Source organism: Syzygium oleosum, unplaced genomic scaffold, assembly GCF_021117445.2.
Source record: "Syzygium oleosum isolate NSW1041296 unplaced genomic scaffold, Sole_v2.1 Sole_v2.09, whole genome shotgun sequence".
NCBI classification, from domain to species: domain Eukaryota; kingdom Viridiplantae; phylum Streptophyta; class Magnoliopsida; order Myrtales; family Myrtaceae; genus Syzygium; species Syzygium oleosum.
The window spans coordinates 4492132-4513231 of record NW_026607493.1 but is presented as its reverse complement, the minus strand read 5'-3'; the positions used below and the strand labels follow the sequence as shown (position 1 = coordinate 4513231).

The following is a 21100-nucleotide window of genomic DNA, read 5'->3' as shown; positions in this document are numbered from 1 at the left end:
GCCCATAAAGAGGTAAAAAGTTGGTGGAGGGTCTATAGAACAAGTGGAGCGAGATCATTTATGATATGTTCTGTTAATCATATGAATCCGAGTAAGATTCACTTGATGTTCATGTGGTTTAAAAAAGAGGACAGATGTTTTCGATGCAATGCAGCAAAATACTACCACGTCGCAGAAAAGGAAACATTCAAAAGAAAATAAGATTTCACTTATAGTGAACCAGAGTCTCGATATAGAAGAGCTATTGATTTCAGGACTTGAAATCTCTTCCAACTTTTGCATCCCCAACTTTGTCTTCATTTTACTCTTCAAGAATCAGATAAGGGGCCTTTCGAAGAACTGATCCGAGGTGTTTTTGGGTTGCTATTTTCCTGTTTTTGGGATCTTGTTTTGTTTATGCTTTTAGGCAGCTTGAGTAGAAAGGTGTGTTCATGGACTAAAGTTTTCAGGTGCTTCTTCTTTTCGGATTGCTGTCCGCGCTTGGCTATTTTTGGCCATATTTTTTTTCCGGTTTCTCCCCTCTTTTCAGAGTTCTATTGGGGTGAACTGAGTGTACATGCCTCTCTTTTTTAGCAGGCTTTTAGGACTTCAAATTACGGCATCATTATCTTACTCCTACTGAAAAAAACATCGAAGTGCATAATTTTAGTGGGATTTACTATTGGTCAAGTCAAATCCTGTTTATGAGGAGAAAGAATCCTTGCTACTTGTGAGGAAAAAAACAATGTCTTGACTTTGTGATACTTCATCGTGATATTCGACCAAAATAAAAGCCCATCATCCAAGTCCATGAAAAATCCATATATTAAATCGATAGATAAAGGACAACAAAACTATAGTTCAAAAGTACATTAAGTCTCTTAACGCTTTCTATATTTAGACTTGAATCAATCTCCGTAAGTTAATCCTTCATACTTACACAAAAATAAAAAGGTATAATTTCCCAAATCGACCAAATTTAAGGATATTGCTTTTTAACACACCAAGAGGAAAAATAAGAAAAATAGAAAAGAAATATCACCAATACGAAATTTTTATGCCGTAGGATTCAATCTTTTTTTTATCTCCGTCCCTCATTCGTATGACCTATTACCTAACAAGTAATGCTTTTTTTCGAACACTTCGCTCAATTGCTTTCTTGATCACCCCCGGATCGACGTCTCCTCTGACCTCCACCAATTGCTCTTCTATGTTCATGTCCACGTACTCCACTCCTGCTCATTCAATTAGAATTCTTCAATTAATGTTAAGAAAACACACCCAAAACTAAAGCAATTATGAAGCAATTACTCAATCATTGAGAGTTATGGGTATCACGACTAAATTAGGGCACAAGTTTAAAGAATCAACCCAATAAGTGAATCAATATATATGTACATGAATGTGCTATATATTGATTATGGTTGTTGGTTCCACTATGTGGTGGAGGGCAAAACTTTGACTTGCTGTTCTATGGTTGGGTTCAAATACGAAATAGATAGTAGCGTTACCTTGTATCTTGTCTAGTGACTTCCAAATCTTGTGCCGGCAACCTCGACAGCAATTGATACTCACATGGAAAACAAGAGACTGCATCAACATTATTGGATCACAAAAAGTTTGATTTTACTCGTGTAAAGTTCACATTGAAAGTAGCGATTGAAAGTATTACCGAAGACATTGAAACTGGGCGCAGAGCCTTGTAGATCTTAGGCAAGAAGGTGAAGCTCGAATGCATATGGCTTTGAAGAAAGACAAGTCTGGATTGCACTAATTCTAGAATTAAGTAATATATATATCAAACTCAACGAGAATATTCTATTTAGTGATAATAAGTTTTGACAAGGAAAGGAAATATTGCAGATGTCAAAGTTATTCATTGACTCCTTGATTTATCCTAAGAAATTCAATTTCAATCGAAATTACGGTGGAATGTCTGGTTTTTCATGGGAAATTAAGTAGGATTTCGTCAATCCAACAAGTCAACAAGTCTAGATTTGATTTTCCACTTTTGTTCTCAAGGAAGGATTCGATGTAATATGCCTTTAGATTTTCCTAGACGTTTCCTCGACAATTCCTGCCCAAGTTGCATTTGCTTTCCTTTTGTTTTTTTTTTTTATTTGCATAAGCGCTGCCGCCCTTATTATTCTAAATAGGGAAAATGCCATGAAAAATCTTAAAATTATGCTCAATACGACACCATTTCGCCAACCCTTTTTTTGTGTCACTGGAACTTGTACTGATGCGGCAATCTTATTACATGAAACCACGCTTGCAATATGAAAACACATGCAAATGCTTATTCCGCAGTGGGAGCTAATCCTAAACGACCTATTCCGATTGCGTCGACACTTATTTTTTTCATTTTCCTTCCGTCATTTGTATCACTTTCCAAGATGTTTATGAATTGCTGCCTTGATTACCTCCGGATCGACGTCTCCTTTGACCTCCACCAACTGCTCGTCTATGTTCATGTCCACGAGTCCCACTCCTGCTCATTCAAATAAGCCTTCTTCATCAATGCAATCCGCTGGGTGTTAACGAAACACACCCAGAATGAAAGGAATCATCAAGTAATGACTCGGTTAGCGGGCGAGTCTATTCGAATGGCGCGTGGCACGGGTTCGGTCCAATTACGATTGACATGTAGTAAGTATGGTTACCTTCCATCTTGTCTAGTATCTCCGTGAGCTTTCGCCGACACCTGTGACAGCAACCGATATTCACCCGAAAAACGAGCTGAATACGTCGACACCGTTAGATTAAGAAAAGATGATTCTATTCATATAAAGTTCACATTGGAAGTTGCAAATGAAAGTATTACCGAAGACATTGGAATTGGGTGCTGAGCCTTGTAAAATCTTTAGGTAAGGAAGTGAAGCTCAAAGAGAGACCGGCTTTATATATATATACCATTTAGTAATGGAAATGAGCCTTGAGAAGGAAAGGTAATCTTGCAGATGTAAAAATTTTCGCTGATTCCAACTAAATTCCTTCCATTTATTACAAAACGTTTCATTTCAATTGGAATTTCGGTGGATTACATGGTAAATGAAGTAAAGGCTTCATCAATTCAACAAGTCTACGAATCTGGATTTGACTTTCCATTGTCGTTCTTAAAGATCTCAATGTAATGCCTAATTTTCCTAGACTTAGATCTACTCCGTACGGACCGAACTCGTGCATGCGTATCTCGAGTTTCGACATTACCTTATATTTTAAGACATGGTTTCACCGATAATTAGGGAATGATCTTAGTAATAAATCAACCAAAGCTGTTTTCCATCGAATGGAAGTTTCTTCCAATCATGGCAAGTTATTTTTCTTCTTATATTTTTTTTTGCATTTTGTTGCCCAAGTTGCATATTCTTTCCTTTTTTTGTACTTGTGCTGGTATTAATCTTAATAGGCAAAATACCATAAAAAGTCCTTAATTATGTTCATTGTAACATCAATACCTCAATTTTTTTTTGTCACCAAAATTCTAAACTTTTATCAGTGCAACAAAATTATTTGTCCGCCATAAAAAAAAATCCTAAACTTCAAACTTTTTTCACCGATGCCCCAAACTTAGATCCGTAAGTTTGTAGCACTGCTACAGGGTTTTCATGACACAAAAAAATATTTGGGATATTGGTGTCACCGTGGCACGCGATCCGTGGGTATGATTTAAGATTTTTCATGACATGATAAAAAATCCAGGGTATTGGTATCACAGTAAACAAAGATTAAGGTTTTAGCTGTATTCATCCTTCTTGATAACATGGTACAAACACATGAATTGCCATATCATGTAATAAGGATCTCTAAATAAATTATTAATACGAGTAGCATTACTTACGGCATCAGATCCATTTTGTAATCTCCATTCGACTTTCACCAACTAAACTATATTCCACTCGACACCATGGCTTAATTGACAGTGGTTAGTGAATGTTGTGATTTACAGTTTGGGCAATAAATGAAATACTTGTCGGAATCATAATTTGAGAAACAAAATAGTATCTATTTTAGGCTCCTTTTATTTCGTGAAAAAAATGAATGATTTGAAAAATACATTCTTAAAAATAATCGCTCGTATCGCTTATAAAATTAAATGAACAAAAAAAAATTCATTATCTATAAAAATATTTAGACATAAATTATTATCGATAATTAATATTTTTCATTTTAATTATTGAAAGTAACTAATTTTAAAAAAAATTAAATTGTTTATTTTTCCCGAAACATTATTTGAACTCTCCGTTCTTCACGTTGTCAGCCGTGAAATTCTCGCAATTTAATGCCGGCCGTCGGATCAAAAGCTCTTGCCGGCGTGTACAAGCCCAGTCACCCTCTAGACCGAGACGCTGTTCTATCCATTTCTCTGTCGGCAAGGACAGAGGAAAGCAGCAGAGTTTACATACCTGCACTGCAGTTCCAACTTCCGAGGAAGCTTCTCGCTATCTCTCTATTGCAGCAGCAGAAGAAGAAGAAGAAGAAGAAGAAGGGAGCCATGTCAGAGACTCAGTGCTGTCAGAACCCTCCGACGCCGAGCTCCACGAGCGTCGGAATCGGATGTGTCGCGGAGATCGGCGGCCTGAAAGCTTACATCACCGGCCCCCCTGATTCCAACCTCGCCGTCCTCCTCGTATCCGACGTTTTCGGTACGATTTACTTTCATGGTTTCTCGGTCTGCGCAAATTTTTCTCTCCATTTCCGAATCAGCCCTTGTCTTTGTGGTTGTTCCAGTTCTATCTAGATAAAAATCTGGTTTTTTTTTTTTTTGGGGGGTTGGGAACTGGGAAGAGCGTTCCTTTTACGGATTCGATTGCTTCAAGAAGAATCTGGGACTTCTTTTGGGTCTCGGTACCGTCATGCCTCTGCATAAAGTTTGTTAATTTGTTGCGAGAAAACTTGAGCTAAGCATGTGTTGCAGAAACCCACATTTCTTGTGTCTTTGGGCAATGAGCGGGGTGAGTGGAGAAGATATGGAAGAAAGGAGGATTATTTCATCCTTTGTCCTCCTCACTCTACTCTGTGAATGTTCTCTGCTCTGGCCAGACAAGCTCACGCATGCTCCGCTTTTAGCGGAGTTTGAGGTTGTATTTCTCTGGCTTGATTCTGATATAACTCAATCTATGTTGACTTTTGTGCAGGTTATGAAGCACCAAAGCTGAGGTAAGCTGTCATCTTATCCCATCCCACTGGCTGGAATTAGAGAACAATCCCTCTCCATAACTCCAATTGTTCAGCTTAGTCTTTAGTCTTGACTAGTATGTTTGTTCTTGTCCGTGTTTGCACTTAGATAATTGGTGCCGATCTCTCTGGGTAATTTCTCTGCACGTTAGATGATGATGATATCTAAAGGGGATGCCAGTGTTTCATGAAATTGCGTCGCCTGAGATGCTTTTACGCGAGATGTTATGATCCTTTTCTGAGTTCAGAGTTTGTCCTGACAATATAATTTCATTATCCTTCTTGTGTGAAGCTTTTAGCTTATACTTCTTTTAGATGCCGTCTATTGCTTATGTGCAGTTTTCTGGATTTTCTCATTGATAGATCTGCATCATCACTGGATTCTGCGCTGTGGTGGCATTTTCTTTATCAAAAATAGCATTTTAATCTGCATTTGTTAGCTTTTCAAATTTTGCAAGTGACAGCATATTGAGTGTTATTTTGCTGCATATAGCGGTGCTCAACATGCCAATGATTCTTTACATACTATAAAAACTTAACCGTGTATTCTTGTGATTTCAAGGAAGCTTGCAGACAAGGTGGCCTCTTCTGGATTCTATGTGGTGGTTCCAGACTTCTTTTATGGAGATCCCTATGTACCTGACAATCCTGAGAGGCCTATTGCAGTCTGGAGACAATCTCATGGAACTGTATGCTTTAATTTTCAGTTCAAGTCCCTATCTGTTTAAGGGACTTCTTATACCTTATGAGACATTTATGTTTTCCATTGAGTGTTTTTCCTACTTATAAATTAGTGGTTTTCTTGGGTTTCACTTTTCTTGATCTACATATGGATTGTACTAATATTCTTTCTTCTGGAAGAGAGCTGACCCTGAGAGTTCTGCTATGGAAGTATCTTTGTCATATTTTTTGCTGTTCTTGTATAGGATAAAGGATCTGAAGATGCTATAAGAGTTGTTTCTGCATTGAGAAATGAAGGTGTATCTGCCATTGGAGCTGCAGGATTTTGCTGGGGTGGTGAGTCTTCTTGTTGCCTTGTTCCACAATTTTTATCCTGATATAGTCCTCAAAGTATTCTGGATAAAACTCTTAACTTTGATGTTTGATTATCAGCAAAGGTGGTTGTGGAACTAGGGAAGTCTGATCACATTCAAGCTGCGGTGCTGCTACACCCTTCACGAGTCACAGTGGATGATATTAAGGGTAGGTAAAGCTGAGCAAAGAAGCAGAATCCACATTTTCGGTGAATTAGCCTAAAGTGGTCCATGCATTTCTGCTCTTGGGTACTCTCTTGGATGAAACAAAGATGTGTCTATTGTTAAACAAATTAGATTGGCCTGACATGTGTGATCTTATCCTATTGATTTACATATGGTAATCTCGGACATAATTGTTCAGAAACAAAGATGTCTCTGTTGTTAATAGAACTAGATTGGCCTGACATATGTGATCATATCCTATTTATTTACATATGGTTATCTCAGACATAATTGTTCAGGTGACTAGTTGAGAGCACTCGTTTTGTGTCTGAAGAACTGAAGCTTATGGAGAAGTAGATAGTAGCTTTACCTAGAGGCCAGAGAATCTTAAGATGGGGAAACAACTTTCCGCCTTCATTTTTACAATAACTAACTTTCAGCAGTTTTCTCATAAAAGGTCTTGATTTTATTATGTAAGTGCATGTAGTTATGAACTTTGGTCTCAAAAGTTTGGCAGTGAAATTGACATTATGTTTTGCTTTACATTGACCAAGAGAACCAGCTAATACTTCATTGCTTGTATAGTAAGTGTTAGCTTTCTTCATTCAATTATAAGATGTACTGCTAGGGTCTCCAGTTATTGCCACAGACAAGCTCATGTGACAGATTTATAATGATGCTGCATATGGGAATCAGAGAATGAGCAATTTCACATGACCACTTAGAAGTTATGTAATTGGTGATCTAACACTGTTATTTTCAGAGGTCAAGGCTCCCATTGCTGTATTGGGTGCTGAGTACGACAAAATGTCTCCACCAGAGCTTCTCAAGCAGTTTGAGGAAATCTTATCTGCTAAACCCGAAGTAAACATCTCCATCTCCGCTGTTAATGCATGTGTTTGCACCCCAAGTACTATCTCTTATGCTTTGACCTTTGAGATCACTTCCTTGATCTCGTATGCTTTTGGTGCCCTTCACGAAATGGAGTTTAGCAGTAAAAGTGCACACGTGAACTGGGAAATTGCTCTTCATGGATCATAAATGGACATGACTCTTTGTTACCTTCTGCAGGTTGATGCGTATGTGAAGATTTTTGCTGGGGTTGAGCATGGTTGGACTGTGAGGTATAAAGAGGAAGATGAAGCAGTGGTGAAGTCCGCTGAAGAAGCCCATAAGGACATGCTGGACTGGTTCACTAAGCACTTGAAGTGAAGATGAACTTGGTCACCTTCTGCTGCGTCTCCATATCCAAGGAAGAGAATGACAAAGCACGATCGTTCCTAGCAGTAGCGGCCTATCATCTGATGGAGTCGATGCTGATTAGGAAACGTATTCCTTATGCAGATGTAATTCAGCTTAAATATAACAGAGCTTCCCCTTTCGTGTCTAGAGATAAACGGAAGAGCTTTTTGGGGTTCTTTGAGTTTGCGTGGGGGGTTTGCCCGCTCTCTTGTACATAGCATGTAGTGCCTGGGTCAACTAAAACCTGGATATTTTCCTTGCATAGGGTATCTGTGAGCTTATTAATTTACAGGTTGCGGTAATACTTGCTCAATGTCGATAAGCACCCAAAGATTACCAACATGCTCGAAACTGGGTTGTTGGTCCAACCACACACCGCGAGGTTTAAAGGATACTAGGTTGACTCACCTTTAAGATAATTCACTTAAGAATTTGTATGGCGAGAAGCGTTTTTCAAGTGAAGCAGACGTATACAATCACGTTGGCCAGCCAGATAGGGAAATTCACCGACGTAATCTTCATAAAATGTCCAGGATTGACCGTGATGCAAAAATTTTCACCTTGAATTATCCCTGAATTTGAATTAATAGAAGGACAATATTGAACATTTTCTTATAATTTAGGGATTAATTTGAACATGTATCAAAAGTTCAAGAGCTATATTGAACAAATTAAAAGTTTAAGAACAACATTGCATATTGAGTTGAAGTTCGGGGATCACATTGAACAAATTGAAAATTTAGAGACTATAATGCATATTGAGCCAAAATTCATGAATCATTTGTGTCATTATCCAAAAAAAAGAAAAGAAAAACAAAAGCAAATCAGGTTCCATACAACTACAACTTGCGAGAAAGAAATAGAATATAAAAAAGAAAATAAATAGAATTTAAAAACAAAAAATATTAATATACTGCCCGCGGGTATTATTGGACTCACAAATTGACAAAGCGCGCCAACTGGGACGGACTAGTCCCCTGTCAAAAAACAAAGAATATCTGATAACGGCAGCTATTTGATGGGCATTGACCTAGCTCATTAACATATCATTCATTCTTCAAAAAGCAAATAAAAAGCGTTCCATTATTCCCAACTATATTTGCAAAAGAACTAGAAAGAGTTTTAGTTTAGATCATCTCAATATATATAAAGCGAGATTATTACCAAAGAGATATGTCTTGGGTTGCTTTGATAGTATGGAAAATGACACAAATGGTTCATAAAATTTGGCTAAATGTATAATGTGGTCCTTAAACTTTTAATTTATTCGACGTAGTCTCTTAACTTTACTCAATATGCAATGTCGTCCCTGAATTTTTAATTTGTTCAATATGATCCACGGATTTTTGGTACATGTTCTGTTTAATCCCTGGACTATATAAAAATGCTTAATGTTATCCCTGAACTTGAATTAATGCAATGACAATATTGAACATTTTCATATACTACATGGACTAAATTAAATATGTACCAAAAGTTCAGGGACCACATTGAACAAATTAAAAATTCAAAGACCACATTGTAAATTGGATCAAAGTTCAATGACCAATTATATATCATTATCCCTTAACAGTAAAGGCATTCCCTAAACATACCTCGCCAAATGTAGGTCAAGAGAGCGAATTCCCCTACTCGAGTAATCACGAAAGTAATTTTCTCACCACTTCCTTTGCCATCATCTTTTACCCATAAAGATGATCCCTGCACAAAGTTCATAGGAATATATAAATGTCACACATCTTGCAAAAATGGATAAACAAAATACTGGGAAAAAAAGAATAAAAGAAATCGAACAAACAATGCTCCACAGCATGTAGCACAACACTTCCATTACTGACCATCGATATATAGCACAAAATTACGGTATTTTTTTTTTTACAAAATTATGGTATTTAATATTAATCTCTCCTGCATTGTTTTCTGAAGAACAGTCAAAAGTCAACGGGAGGGGTTTTAAAGATAAAGTCCAAGCGTGAAAAGGGTTGGAGATCAAGAGCTTTCTCGTGGACACAAGCTTTATAAAGTCTTAAAGGCATTCATGGACATCTTGTGAAGTTCTTGAGTTGGGTCCTCCCTCCTCTAGTAGATTAAACCACCAGCTGTCTGATAAATGATCTCATTCAATAAAAAGAAATGAATAAAACAATGAATCCAACTCATAGAATCTCAAAAAAAGAAAAAAAGAAAAAAAAAAGAAGTTATTCGATTGAATAAAACCGCAAAAATATCATTACACGGTTGATGTTAGATAGACGACACGTTTGCTTAAGAGTTATTTACATGAATGAAATTTCATGAGTATCACTGATTCGACGGGGATTATATAATCAATAAACTTACTTACAACTCCGTCATTTTCTCCTCTTCACTTTAATTATTAAAAAGAAAGTTTGTCTTAAAATTTGTTCCCTTGAAAGACTTTATAAGAATGGTCACAGGAAATATTTATTTTTTTGGTGGGGTCGAAGTCCCGATTAGTCATGTGGTGTGAGCCCCCACTGACACTTGACTGCCCATAGTTCTTTTCAAGAGGGTTAAGCATTGAGTATTAACTCTTTTTTCTCTTTATCATCGTTAGTTTTTAGGCCTAATTCTTTTACAACAAAACCCAACTTTAGTTCCAATTTCAATTATGCCCCAAGCTTTTTTTTGTTTAAAAAAAATCACCAACTTTCATTCTAATCCCGAATCTACCCTGCATGCAAAAATAGCCGCTGATTTCTTCAATATTATCAATTTTAGGAGGTCGTTGATGTATCAAACAAAGGTAAGGGTGCTGTGAAGACACAAGTTCAGATAATGAACCTCTAATTAGCCCTAATGTAAATAATTTTGAAAAAAACCGATTGAGATTTTGTCACGTGGGAGCAGATTTGGAATTATAGTGAAAGTTCATAGACCAAAAAAAAAAAAAACTGGGCGGAATTGGACCTAAAGTTTGGAGATTTTTCAGGGAATTAAACCCCAATTTTTAACTCTCATTTTAATTAGAGTTAACCTACTTCACTGTTGACTAGGAAAAATGTTGGACCAATTACTTTGTACTGAGGTCTCAATACCTTTTCTTGTTCTGCTCTACAATACAAAGATGGTTATGTTGGAGGTGACTTGTACTTTTAACCACAACTTTCCTCGGAAGTTGAGGGTGTTTGATGCATGGTGCTTTTGGTCTGCAATAATGTTCGTAAATTTAAAGAGTTAGATAAAATTTGAAAACTAAAAAACAAGATTGAAACCAAATAAATCACCACCACCCCAAATGCCCAAGTTGACCTGCTTCTTAAGGTTCTATGGGGTTTGGCCCATATTGTAAGCCATAACTGTTTTCCCCATCTATCAGTACGCAAAAATACATCAGAATGACAAGTTCCTCATAACTACATTCCTTACGGAATTAATTTGGCCATGTAGAACAAGTTCATCATCCATTTTACAAATATAAGCTGTAGACTTTTGTCTTCTGAGTCTTGGATTAAGCTCCAATTCAAATGTTTCCAGAACTATAGAGAAATTGCTCCGACAAGGAATCACGGGAATGCTTAGTCCCTCCTGTGAGGGCAAATCAGATCCTTCCGACAGTGAATCAACCCCGAGACAGATGTTGAATACAAAACATGAATGAAAAAAACATGACACATTTGATCAAGAAACGATGGACAGATGCAAAATTCTAATCGTCGGCCTTCCTCCATGTTTAGTTTCACAAATGCAGGGACTGATTGAGCTATATCAGCAACAAGTTCAGCTTCTGGAGACCCAGGCTCCAAAGCTCAGAATAATTATGGTCCCAATGGTTGGGTACACCTCAAGGTAATGCTGCCCCTAGTTTGTACCTAACATCGTACTTGAGAACCGAATGACTCTGTAACAGGTTAGTAGAACTCAGAAATGAACTAAAAAATAGGACCCAGCAATATCTTGGTGGAGAAAATGGGCATATTGGCAAAATCTATCAACATATTATTCCCATCAAATTGAAAGGAAGTTGTCAAATGCTCCTTAGTGACAACTGATTTACATTTTATGCATAACATCATTTGTGTTGAACCTTAGAGTTCATTGTCTTGGATAAACTTGGATGCTCCAAATATAACTGAACATTCAAAGGTTCACTACTCATTGACTTGATGGGGGCTATAAGTGGAGGCTGCTGCCACTGCTTTGTATCAGTCGGGATCCACAAGGCAGCTGTGCTACCCATATCGGCCTGAGGAAGCATCTGAAAGTAAGCTATCATCTCCCACCTGCAATCTACTGCCATAATGGTCTTAGAAGAACAGTCCCCAACCAATGGAGCACCAAGAACCAAGAAACATAGACTTCATAAGAAACAAGGAAGCTGAGCTCCAAAGATGATTCGACGGTTTCAACACCTACAGTATATTTTCATCCTTGGCGATGCAACAAATGTAATCACACATATTCCAAAGCGAGCTAAAGGGTATCCTCCAACAAGACAAAAACTGCATTCAATACATGAACGACTTACCTTGAGAAAGAGCACTAGTCAGGGGTTGGGACACAGACAACTTGATCAAAAATGATCGAAGAGAAAATTCTAGGTCAGCATCTTCCACCTTTGAGCCGCATGACTGGCTTACTGAGAGCTTGAAAATGAATCTCTCCAGTGGGACATTCTGTGTGTCAAAGAATACAACAGCTACTCTGTCTATGAGTCCCTGCTTTCCATTCAAAGAGCTCGTTTTTGTAAAAAGGCTCCAAACACTGGCAAGTGTTCGTTAAGCAATTCTATTCACATGGAAATTGGAATACAAGTTACAAACCTTTTCAATGAAAGGTCGAAGCCCTGATACAGACATATGGATATAATTCCTGAGTTGAGGATGCCGAGCTCTATGGACAACCAAATTCAAATATCTCCTCCTCTCAAAGGCACCTCCAAAAAATTTGGCAAATCATAACATTAGTAGGTGAGGCAGAAAAGTAAATAGGTCAAAAGGATGAAAAACAAGCCTCCAAATATAGCAAAGTTGCTTCATCGAGCCTTGCCAAGCAGTCCTATTTCTTTGCCCATTCATAATTCAAGAAAAGTTACGGAAATTTTCTTACCAGAAGGATAGAGTCCCTTGAGGTAAACAATGGAAGTGATGGCAACCTCTAAAAATTCCACCAGAATTCGAGCAGTCTCACCTACAATTTTTTGTGAAAAAATAATACTAAGAACTAGTACAACCAGAAAAATTATCTTTTCACATGATAAATCAATAAATGCCAAGCAAATCACCTTGGGGAGATTGATTCTCTCTCCGATCCATAAGGATTCACTCTATGAAATGTCTCCTGCACTGGCTAATAATAGAAATGCTGATGTATATAATGGGTCTATAAATTGGCAGTTGAAAATAGGTGGGTTCAGAACCAGTTTGATTGAATTTACCCATTTAACTCATTTTTTCCAGTTTTGGCTGGTGCAATTGACCGACACCAAACAAACCCAGCTCAAATCCATTTCCACCCAAATATCTGAGTGCCAACAAAATATACTCTTTAAACCGTTGGATAGAAAAAAAAACCATTGGATAGACCTACATCAACCAAATCAGTCACACAGAGCATAGCGCTTACAAAACTTTCTTTTCCACAAAATCAAGAAATCACTCTTGAGTAACTCTCACTTAATTGAACATAACAAAAACTCAGCTTTACATTGATTTTGCTCCTTTTCTATTGCCTTCAGTCCGTCCATCCTTGTCAAGTTACCCAGAATATTATCAAATCACTCGTGTCTCTTTTATTGGACATAAAAATGTTAATTGGACAAATTGGCTCAATCAAAGTACGACACCTGTTACAGAGATAGTACTTGGATAAATGACCTCTTTAGCAATTCTTCTCTTTAAAAAGTTTGTTTTCACTTGAAAAGGCATAGTGTCACAAAGTAGATTTCAGTAATAGGTTTTAGAGAGAAATTTAGCCTCAGTACATTTGGGAGAGGGGGAAAAGGAAAGTGAAAGTAGTCCACCTGTTTTTACTATGTTTGACTCCATGTAAAGCATGACATGCTCAACGTCAGAAGAATGATTAAGTATATGTCATTTAACACCATCTGATAAAGTCATCTTGTTACACATATACTCGTACCTCTTCTCCCACAAAGTTCCATAAATTTATCATTGAATGATAACAAAGGACACTTCTCTATTAGATTTGATCCATCATAAGCTTCTTTAAGGAACACCGTGCCCCTAGCCCCCTTATTAGTAAGGTAAAAGATGCCTTGATGCTTGATCAAACAAAGCACCAACCTAGATGGCAATAGATACTCTGAGTGCAATGCATCCAATTGTGAATATGTCATCCTTTTCTCCATGGTCAAACTGAGGAGCTCATGAAGCACAGCCACCACCCTTTTTCGAGCTTTAGGATCGGTCAACTCAAATCTTCTCGCATTCAAGTAAGGTGAAGGAAATTCCAATCTCTGCCACCTCTCAACTGCCACAAGATAACCTGTGTTTGGTCTAAAACCAGCAGGATAACTCAGTCTAAATGCAAAGGGACCTGCATAATTACCATCTTTGGATATTTTAACCTTCTCTTGACCTACATCGGAGTCCAAAAAACCTTCACGTGCTAGTCTTTCCTCACGGGCTGTAACAGCTAATGAGGAATCCCAATGTTCCAGCCGAAGACAATCTCTTCCATTGACATTTTTGACTGAGAAGAACTCAGGGTACTTCGGGATTAAAATATTCTTGAAATTATCAGGCAATCCCAGTTCAGGCCCAATCAATTCAATCTTCTCAAGCGGGATTTGACAATCCACAGACAACATTAAAAGCTTCCTCAAATTTTTCACCAAAATGGGTTCCATTAACATCCTGGCTTTAGTTTCTCCACCAGCAATCTTCTCAGCTCTCTTGGTGAGTGATACAAAAGGAGGCGATCTATTACCACCACCTACGTAGAACATCGAGGGGTACCTTTCAATCGCAGCCATAAAGTTCCACTTTTGAACGAACCCTACTTCTTTTTCTAGGTCCCTAAGAAGGAGAGATTGGTTCTTTTGGGATTGAATGATAGATTTGAGCTGTAGGATTAAAGCTGGTTTCTTTTGCAAGTCCATGACTTTGTCGAGTTCCTGGACTCTATGGTAGATTTTCTTCTTGGGTCTTCCTGCTCGACTGGATTTTTGCTTCAACTGAATCCACAAAGACCACGATTTCGAAATGGGAACTGAGGGCAGCGATACATGTACAACATCGCTAACTTGGATGGCATATCTCGGAGATCTCTCTAAAAGCTTAATCATGATACTTATACACACCCTATGCAGAAACCAAGAACAGTCTGCTAGACCAAATCCGAACCCAACACGATCACATGTACATCAAATGTCATCAAGCTAAAGCAAATGAAACCTAACTGTACAATCTAATTGCATTTAGTCACAAGAATGGACAAGTGGGTGGATGAAACACTCACCAGAGCCTCAGAACCGTCCTCTCGTGAGGGCCTCGCAGGTATACTGTGGCTGATTTGGAAAGCGAGGAACGCCCTGGTATTTCAACAGAAAATCCTCAATCCGGGAACAATAGTAGATGATGCCTTCCTGCAGAGCAGAAATTATCGCATGCACAGCTCAAGTCAGCCGAATTGCTGGTCGGAGAAGATCTCACCTGTACGATGGACACCACCACCAACAGGGACGTGGTTCTTCAACGTCGACGGCTCTTGGATTGACGGCAAAACAGAGGGATCGGTGGCCGGCGTGTGTCGAGATCACAAGGGGCTTCTCATGGCCGGGTTTGCAAAGAGTGCAGTAGCTCACTCTCCTCTGGAAATCGAAGCCACTGCGGTGAAGGAGGCACTGCTCTGGCTGCGGGAAAGATCTGAGCTGGATGGAAAACAGGATGGAAAAACAGCGTGTGAAGTGTGTATTCTGTCTGATAACACCTCCACTATTACCTACACTATGCAACCGACAAAAAGCCCGTGGGCTTTAAGAAGTCTGTTTGAAGAGTGTAATGCCCTTCTTGGGCCTTTACAAGGGGTCTCGTTGGCCCACTGTCCACGTAAAGCTAATCAAACCGCAGATTGAATCGCCAAATCCCACGGAAAGGGACCCTCTCTCCCAGTTGGATGTCTAGACCTTCCCGAACTCTATGGGATTTACTATGTATGGACTCTAGTCAATTCTGTTGTTGTGGTCCGTCCTTTGAATGATATAAAATCAGTTTGTTGTAGACAAAAAAAAAAAAAATTTCGCATCAGAAGACATACCCCGAATCGCGATATCTTCCGCGCCCGAGTCCCCCACCCCTTCGGGCAATCCCGTCGTCGGCTCGCTTTCTAATCAATTAATTCCCAGCGGAACACTAGCTCACAACTCTGCAGCAACAACAGGAGCAACCTTCTTCATTCAGAGGACCCAATTGAAAATTTCAAGATAAAGACAATCCGGTAAATATCGGCACATGCCCCCAGTCTGAAACCTATCTGATGGATTTTATGTGGGCCGCCCATGTTGGGAAAGTCCGGTCCATGATCTATCATGCCGGCCCATCATCCATTGAGCGGTTACTTGCGGATAAGGCGATTACGGATAAAGTAGTAACTGCTAAGGGCAGTTTAAATTGAACTGGGAGATATTATAACAAGGTCAGAAGATACGTGATTGAGTATTTGTCATCTTCTCTGAAGAACGTGGTTCTATAAAAACTCCCAAAGTGCAAACAAAGTTTTGCTCCGCAAAGGAATCCGCCAAGAACTCTTAAGCCTGCAAGTGGTGCATTTAATCTGTGACAAAGAGGTATGTTCGTTTACGTAATATGCTTCGTTCGATCGGTGATTCAAGTATCGAATGAGCACATTTTCCGCGTTTTAGAATGTGTTTTCGAGATTGTGTTTCTCAACATTGGTATCAGAGCACGTGTTCTTGTTTCCTGATCGTTTAATATGCTTATAACACGGATTGATGGCCGGAATTCGTGAAACGGCGCCGACGAACGCTTGGGTAAGAAAACCGACACCCGACCATACTGTTCAGAATTGTTTCTCGATTTTCGTGTGTCAAAATTTATTTTTGAAAGTATAGGGTGGTAGTGCTCGTCGAGACGAGCAAAACAACGGGTGGCACGCCGCCGGGGGAGGTCGGACGCGCCTCCACGCACCGCCGCAAGTGGCGGCTTCGCCGGCACGTGCGTCGCACGTGCACAGCGGTTGCCGCGCACACGTGCGCCGCACGCGTCATGCGTGCGCGTGTGGCGTGGCTGACATCACACTGACGTCAGCCACGCCTGTTATATATATTTTTTTGGGCCGAAAGGCCCGGCCCGGCCCGGTTGGCCGGAAATGATCGGTTTGGTCCGATCCGACCCGGATGCTGACCCGTGACCCAACCTTGCTGACCCGTTGACCTGACCCGGTCATTCGTTGACCTGCGTTGACCACCGTTGACCGGTGTTGACCACCGAAAAAAAAAAAAATTCTGTCTGGTGGAATAGTATCGTGGGAGCTCTAACTGGAGCGTTCTTGGCAACGATATGTGCATACTGGAATGTCTATTGTGATGTTCAATGGATTATGTGTTAATCCTTTAATTGTTCTGCATTTGTTGCAGGAACAAAGGCGCGCCATTGACACACATCGATAGTCGTGAGGATGGATGAACAAATGAATACACTCGCGAAGTTGAAGCTGATTTAGCTGCCTATCGGTGGGATGGATGCCACATGGAAATGCACATCATGAAGGTTAACAAGATGATGCGGGCTATCATCTCGAATGGATACCATATGTTGGATTCAGAAAAGATGGATGCCCTAAGAACCACTCTTCCATATGAGTGGAAAATGCTGATTGATGATTTGTGGAAGGGTCCGGAGATAATATTTTATGAGGATGGTGGATGGGATGACGGGGGTGATCCATGGATTCCAGAATACAAAAAGTTTGCTATGGATTTTCTTAAGGAATTCATAAGGATTGGAGCGAAAAAGACATCGACCCTTGGGATGAATTCATCCTGGCGCAGAATGAATGCGCCATGGGGAAAACCCAAGGGATTTCCGACAGTCTTTTCATGGCTGCCCGATAAGACCATCGATCTTTCAAAGGGTTTTGACAATGAGGAATTTCTTAAGTCTTTTCCCAGTTCTTAAGAAAATTAGGAATAGTTGACTTTATTTCATCTTAGTTTGGTTTTAGATATCCTAGGTGGATATTACTGTTCATGTTGATGTTGATATTTTTTTTAATATGCTGGATTGGTTCCTTATGTAAATTTTTTTTTAATGAATAGATTTTGATGGATATTTTCTATTATGAATAGTTTATGGTACTATTTTATTATAATATCTGTCTTATTGAAATCATGTGGTTGAGTGGGAGTTCTAAAAGTTTTAGTAACTTTAAAGAACGCAATTTTACCTTAATGATTTTATTAACGATAATTTCACATTAGGATTTTAGATGATGATTGGGAACATAGTGAACTTTCGAATCTAAAAACTATGTGAAATTACTCATTAATATAATCAGTTTGTGTAAAACTGATGCATAAATGAGTGGCATTAATAATTTGTGCTTGTCTGTCTGATATGTTCATATTCAAACTAGTACATCCGTGACAAATTTACCCTCCGTTAATTTCCGTAAAATTTTACTGTCAAATTGTTTAGTTAAATGACACGTGATAGTTGACGGATGTACCAGTTTGGGGTTTTACCCTCCGTTTGTCACATGTGTACTAATTTGTATTTTTTTTTGTATTAATCTAATGGGAAAAAACCACCAAAAACCCCAAACTTTGCCATCTGTGACACATTTACCCCGAACTTTTTTTTGTGACACCAAAAACCCCGAACTTTGCTTTTTGTGACACATTTACCCCAATGTATTTAGTCCATGGGCATTTTCGTCTTTTCTGCTTTTTCTTTTTTTTTTTTTTTTTTTTTTCCTTTCCGGCGAGGGGACCTCGCCGCGTCGGCCTCGCCGGATCCGGCGAGGGGCCTCGCCGGCGTCGAGCGAGGGCGGCCCTCGCCCGGATCCGGCGAGGCCCCCTCGCCGGCGTCGGGCGAGGTTCGCCCTCGCCGGGCGAGCGAGGGCGGCCCTCGCCCGACTCGGGCGAGGTCGACCCTCGCCGACGTCGGGCGAGGTCGACCTCGCTGAGTCGGGCGAGGCCGCCCTCGCTCGCCCGAGCGAGGCGGACCTCGCCGGCGTCGGCGAGGTTCGGCCTCGCTCGAGTCGGGCGAGGCCGCCCTCGCTCGCCCGGGCGAGGCGGACCTCGCCGGCGTCGGCGAGGTTCGGCCTCGCACAGGCGAGCGAGGGCGTCCCTCGCCCGACTCGGCGAGGTCGACCCTCGCCCGACGCCGGCGAGGTCGACCTCGCCCAACGCCGGCGAGGGCCGCCCTCGCTGGGCGAGCGAGGGCCGCCCTCGCCCGATCTGGCGAGGTCGACCCTCGCCGGCGTCGGCGAGGTCGACCTCGCTGAGTCGGGCGAGGGCCGCCCTCGCTCGCCCGGGCGAGGGCGACCCTCGCCGGCGTCGGGCGAGGTCCGCCCTCGCTGGGCGAGCGAGGCGTCCTCGCCCGACTCGGGCGAGGTCGACCCTCGCCGGCGTCGGGCGAGGGTCGACCTCGCTGAGTCGGGCGAGGACGCCCTCGCTCGCCCGGGCGAGGCCGAACCTCGCTCGACGCGGCGAGGCGAACCTCGCCCGGCGCCGGCGAGGGCCGCCCTCGCCGGATCCGCGAGGGCCCCCTCGCCGGATCCGGCGACGCCGGCGCCGGCGAGGCCCCCCCTCGCCGGAAAGGAAAAAAAAAAGAAAAAAAAAAAGAAAAAGCAGAAAAGACGAAAATGCCCATGGACTAAATACATTGGGGTAAATGTGTCACAAAAAGCAAAGTTCAGGGTTTTTGGTGTCACAAAAAAAAGTTCGGGGTAAATGTGTCACAGATGGCAAAGTTTGGGGTTTTTGGTGGTTTTTTCCCTAATCTAATTTAATGAAGAATAAATTTGTAAATTTTTCACATGTATACCAGTTTAGGATTTTTGGTGGTCAAAAAGCTAGTTTAATATAAATTTATCACAAATATACCAGTTTGAGATTTTTTGTAATATAAACCTAAAAATAAAAGAGGTCAGGCGCCTCCATTCTACTATTCTCCTCAGTGCATTGATGCGCAATGGAGGCACGAACCTGAACCGAGGGGAAAAAGGCCGTCACAATCATCCTAGAGTTCATCGAATAGGGGCTGTTGGGCTTCCACGAGCTAACTGCATGCATCGCGAAGGATTGGGAAACTTGAACATCATGGTCCAAGTCATGCAGCCTTCTAGAAAGCCTCTCCTTCTCTAGCTCCAATTCAGCATTGCTCCTCCTGCCTCGATACGGGGCATCGAGAGCAATCAGCTTACTTGCTAGGCTCTCCCTCGCAAAGACCAGCCTAGCGTGTGCTTTCTCAGGCAGTCCAAAAATTTTACGATGGCCCTTGAGGACCATACGAGCATGGTAGGCCTGTTCTTTCTTGTCCCAATGGTCTGCTTCAAAGGAATGGAAAGAGTCAATCTTGGCCATGTTAGCCCTGAAGACCACCAGACCATAATCAAACACCACAGTGAGCTCTTCATAGTCCCCCCTGAAACGCATGGTTTTCGGGAAGACCAATCAGCTCGACCTCGACGTCTTACAGCGATATCTCCTCCTCGACATCAAGGGTTAGAGATAATAAAGGGATATTTGAGGGAAAGGAGTTCGAGCAACCTCTTCTAGTTTGATATAAACTCGTCAGTAAAAAGGGGATCGAAGGTAGCAGATTGGGAAGGAGAAGAAGCCGTGAGTGAAAGGTGATCACGTGTCTGGAGAGAAGTTAAGAAGGATTTGTGGTGATGAGGAGAATGCAACTTAGGCTCGTCCGAGGTCGAGTGGCTGGCTTCGGACAAACGAGGAAGACGAAGTCAAACAGAACAATTCGACATCACAAATAAATTTCACGTTAATTTCACGAACGGAGCCTTAATTCAGGACAAGTGTAAATTTTTAAGTGGATGCAAAGCAAAAAAATGCTCACCACATCAACAGCTAATGTGGCGCTTTGAAATCACTTAATATTTTCCCGGCACGAGAACCCATCATTAATTGGGCTTTCCACTTTTAGACGCAAGTTCTCCCTGACATAGCAAGCAACCAATCTTGTGTGCTTCGATTCAAATGTAATAGGCATAATATACTTTCCCCATCATAGGACGCTAACACCTTCTATAATTAACTAGATCAAGACTTTGTACGTAAATCGAATTCGCATCGCAAATTCAGCCTTCGTCTTACAATTAAGACCTGGTTTGCTTGCGATACAACCAACTAGGCTAGTAAATTAACTTTTGACGTGGAAGTTAAGTAGAACGTTACCCAGCAACCGATGCCTGCCTGGTGTAGACGATGCTCGAGGACTCTACATTCACGTTCTGCGTCGTTCGTCGTCATCCATTTAGGCTAGTGAAATCATTGAAAAGAGGAGTTCTTTTTTGTTTCCCTTTCTGGTAGAAGT

At 40.9% G+C, this 21100-nt stretch overlaps 3 protein-coding genes across 4 annotated transcripts; 1 reads left to right on the top strand and 2 right to left on the bottom strand.

The window, feature by feature from the left end:
- Positions 1-4299: 4299 nt before the first annotated feature.
- Positions 4300-7911, top strand: LOC115664585 (endo-1,3;1,4-beta-D-glucanase-like). The gene is made up of 7 exons (XM_056314538.1): positions 4300-4625; positions 5118-5139; positions 5720-5846; positions 6084-6174; positions 6271-6360; positions 7120-7220; positions 7428-7911. The coding sequence occupies exons 1-7, from the start codon at positions 4475-4477 to the stop codon at positions 7566-7568; spliced, it is 723 nt and encodes a 240-aa protein (XP_056170513.1). The 5' UTR covers positions 4300-4474; the 3' UTR covers positions 7569-7911.
- A 3590-nt stretch (positions 7912-11501) lies between these two features.
- Positions 11502-13480, bottom strand: LOC115664587 (DNA polymerase zeta processivity subunit-like). 2 transcript variants are annotated; one of them, XM_030586506.1, is made up of 5 exons: positions 12844-13480; positions 12669-12749; positions 12383-12495; positions 12088-12277; positions 11502-11852 (listed from the first exon to the last, which is right to left on the bottom strand). In XM_030586506.1, the coding sequence occupies exons 1-5, from the start codon at positions 12872-12874 to the stop codon at positions 11632-11634; spliced, it is 636 nt and encodes a 211-aa protein (XP_030442366.1). In that variant the 5' UTR covers positions 12875-13480; the 3' UTR covers positions 11502-11631. The 2 variants fall into 2 exon arrangements, with proteins under 2 accessions (XP_030442366.1, XP_030442367.1); XM_030586507.1 differs by having other exon boundaries at positions 11502-11849.
- A 148-nt stretch (positions 13481-13628) lies between these two features.
- Positions 13629-14996, bottom strand: LOC115664586 (protein WHAT'S THIS FACTOR 1 homolog, chloroplastic-like). Its single transcript, XM_030586505.1, has one exon. It carries the CDS (start codon positions 14866-14868, stop codon positions 13675-13677), a length of 1194 nt encoding a protein of 397 aa, XP_030442365.1. The 5' UTR covers positions 14869-14996; the 3' UTR covers positions 13629-13674.
- Between the last annotated feature and the right edge of the window lie 6104 nt (positions 14997-21100).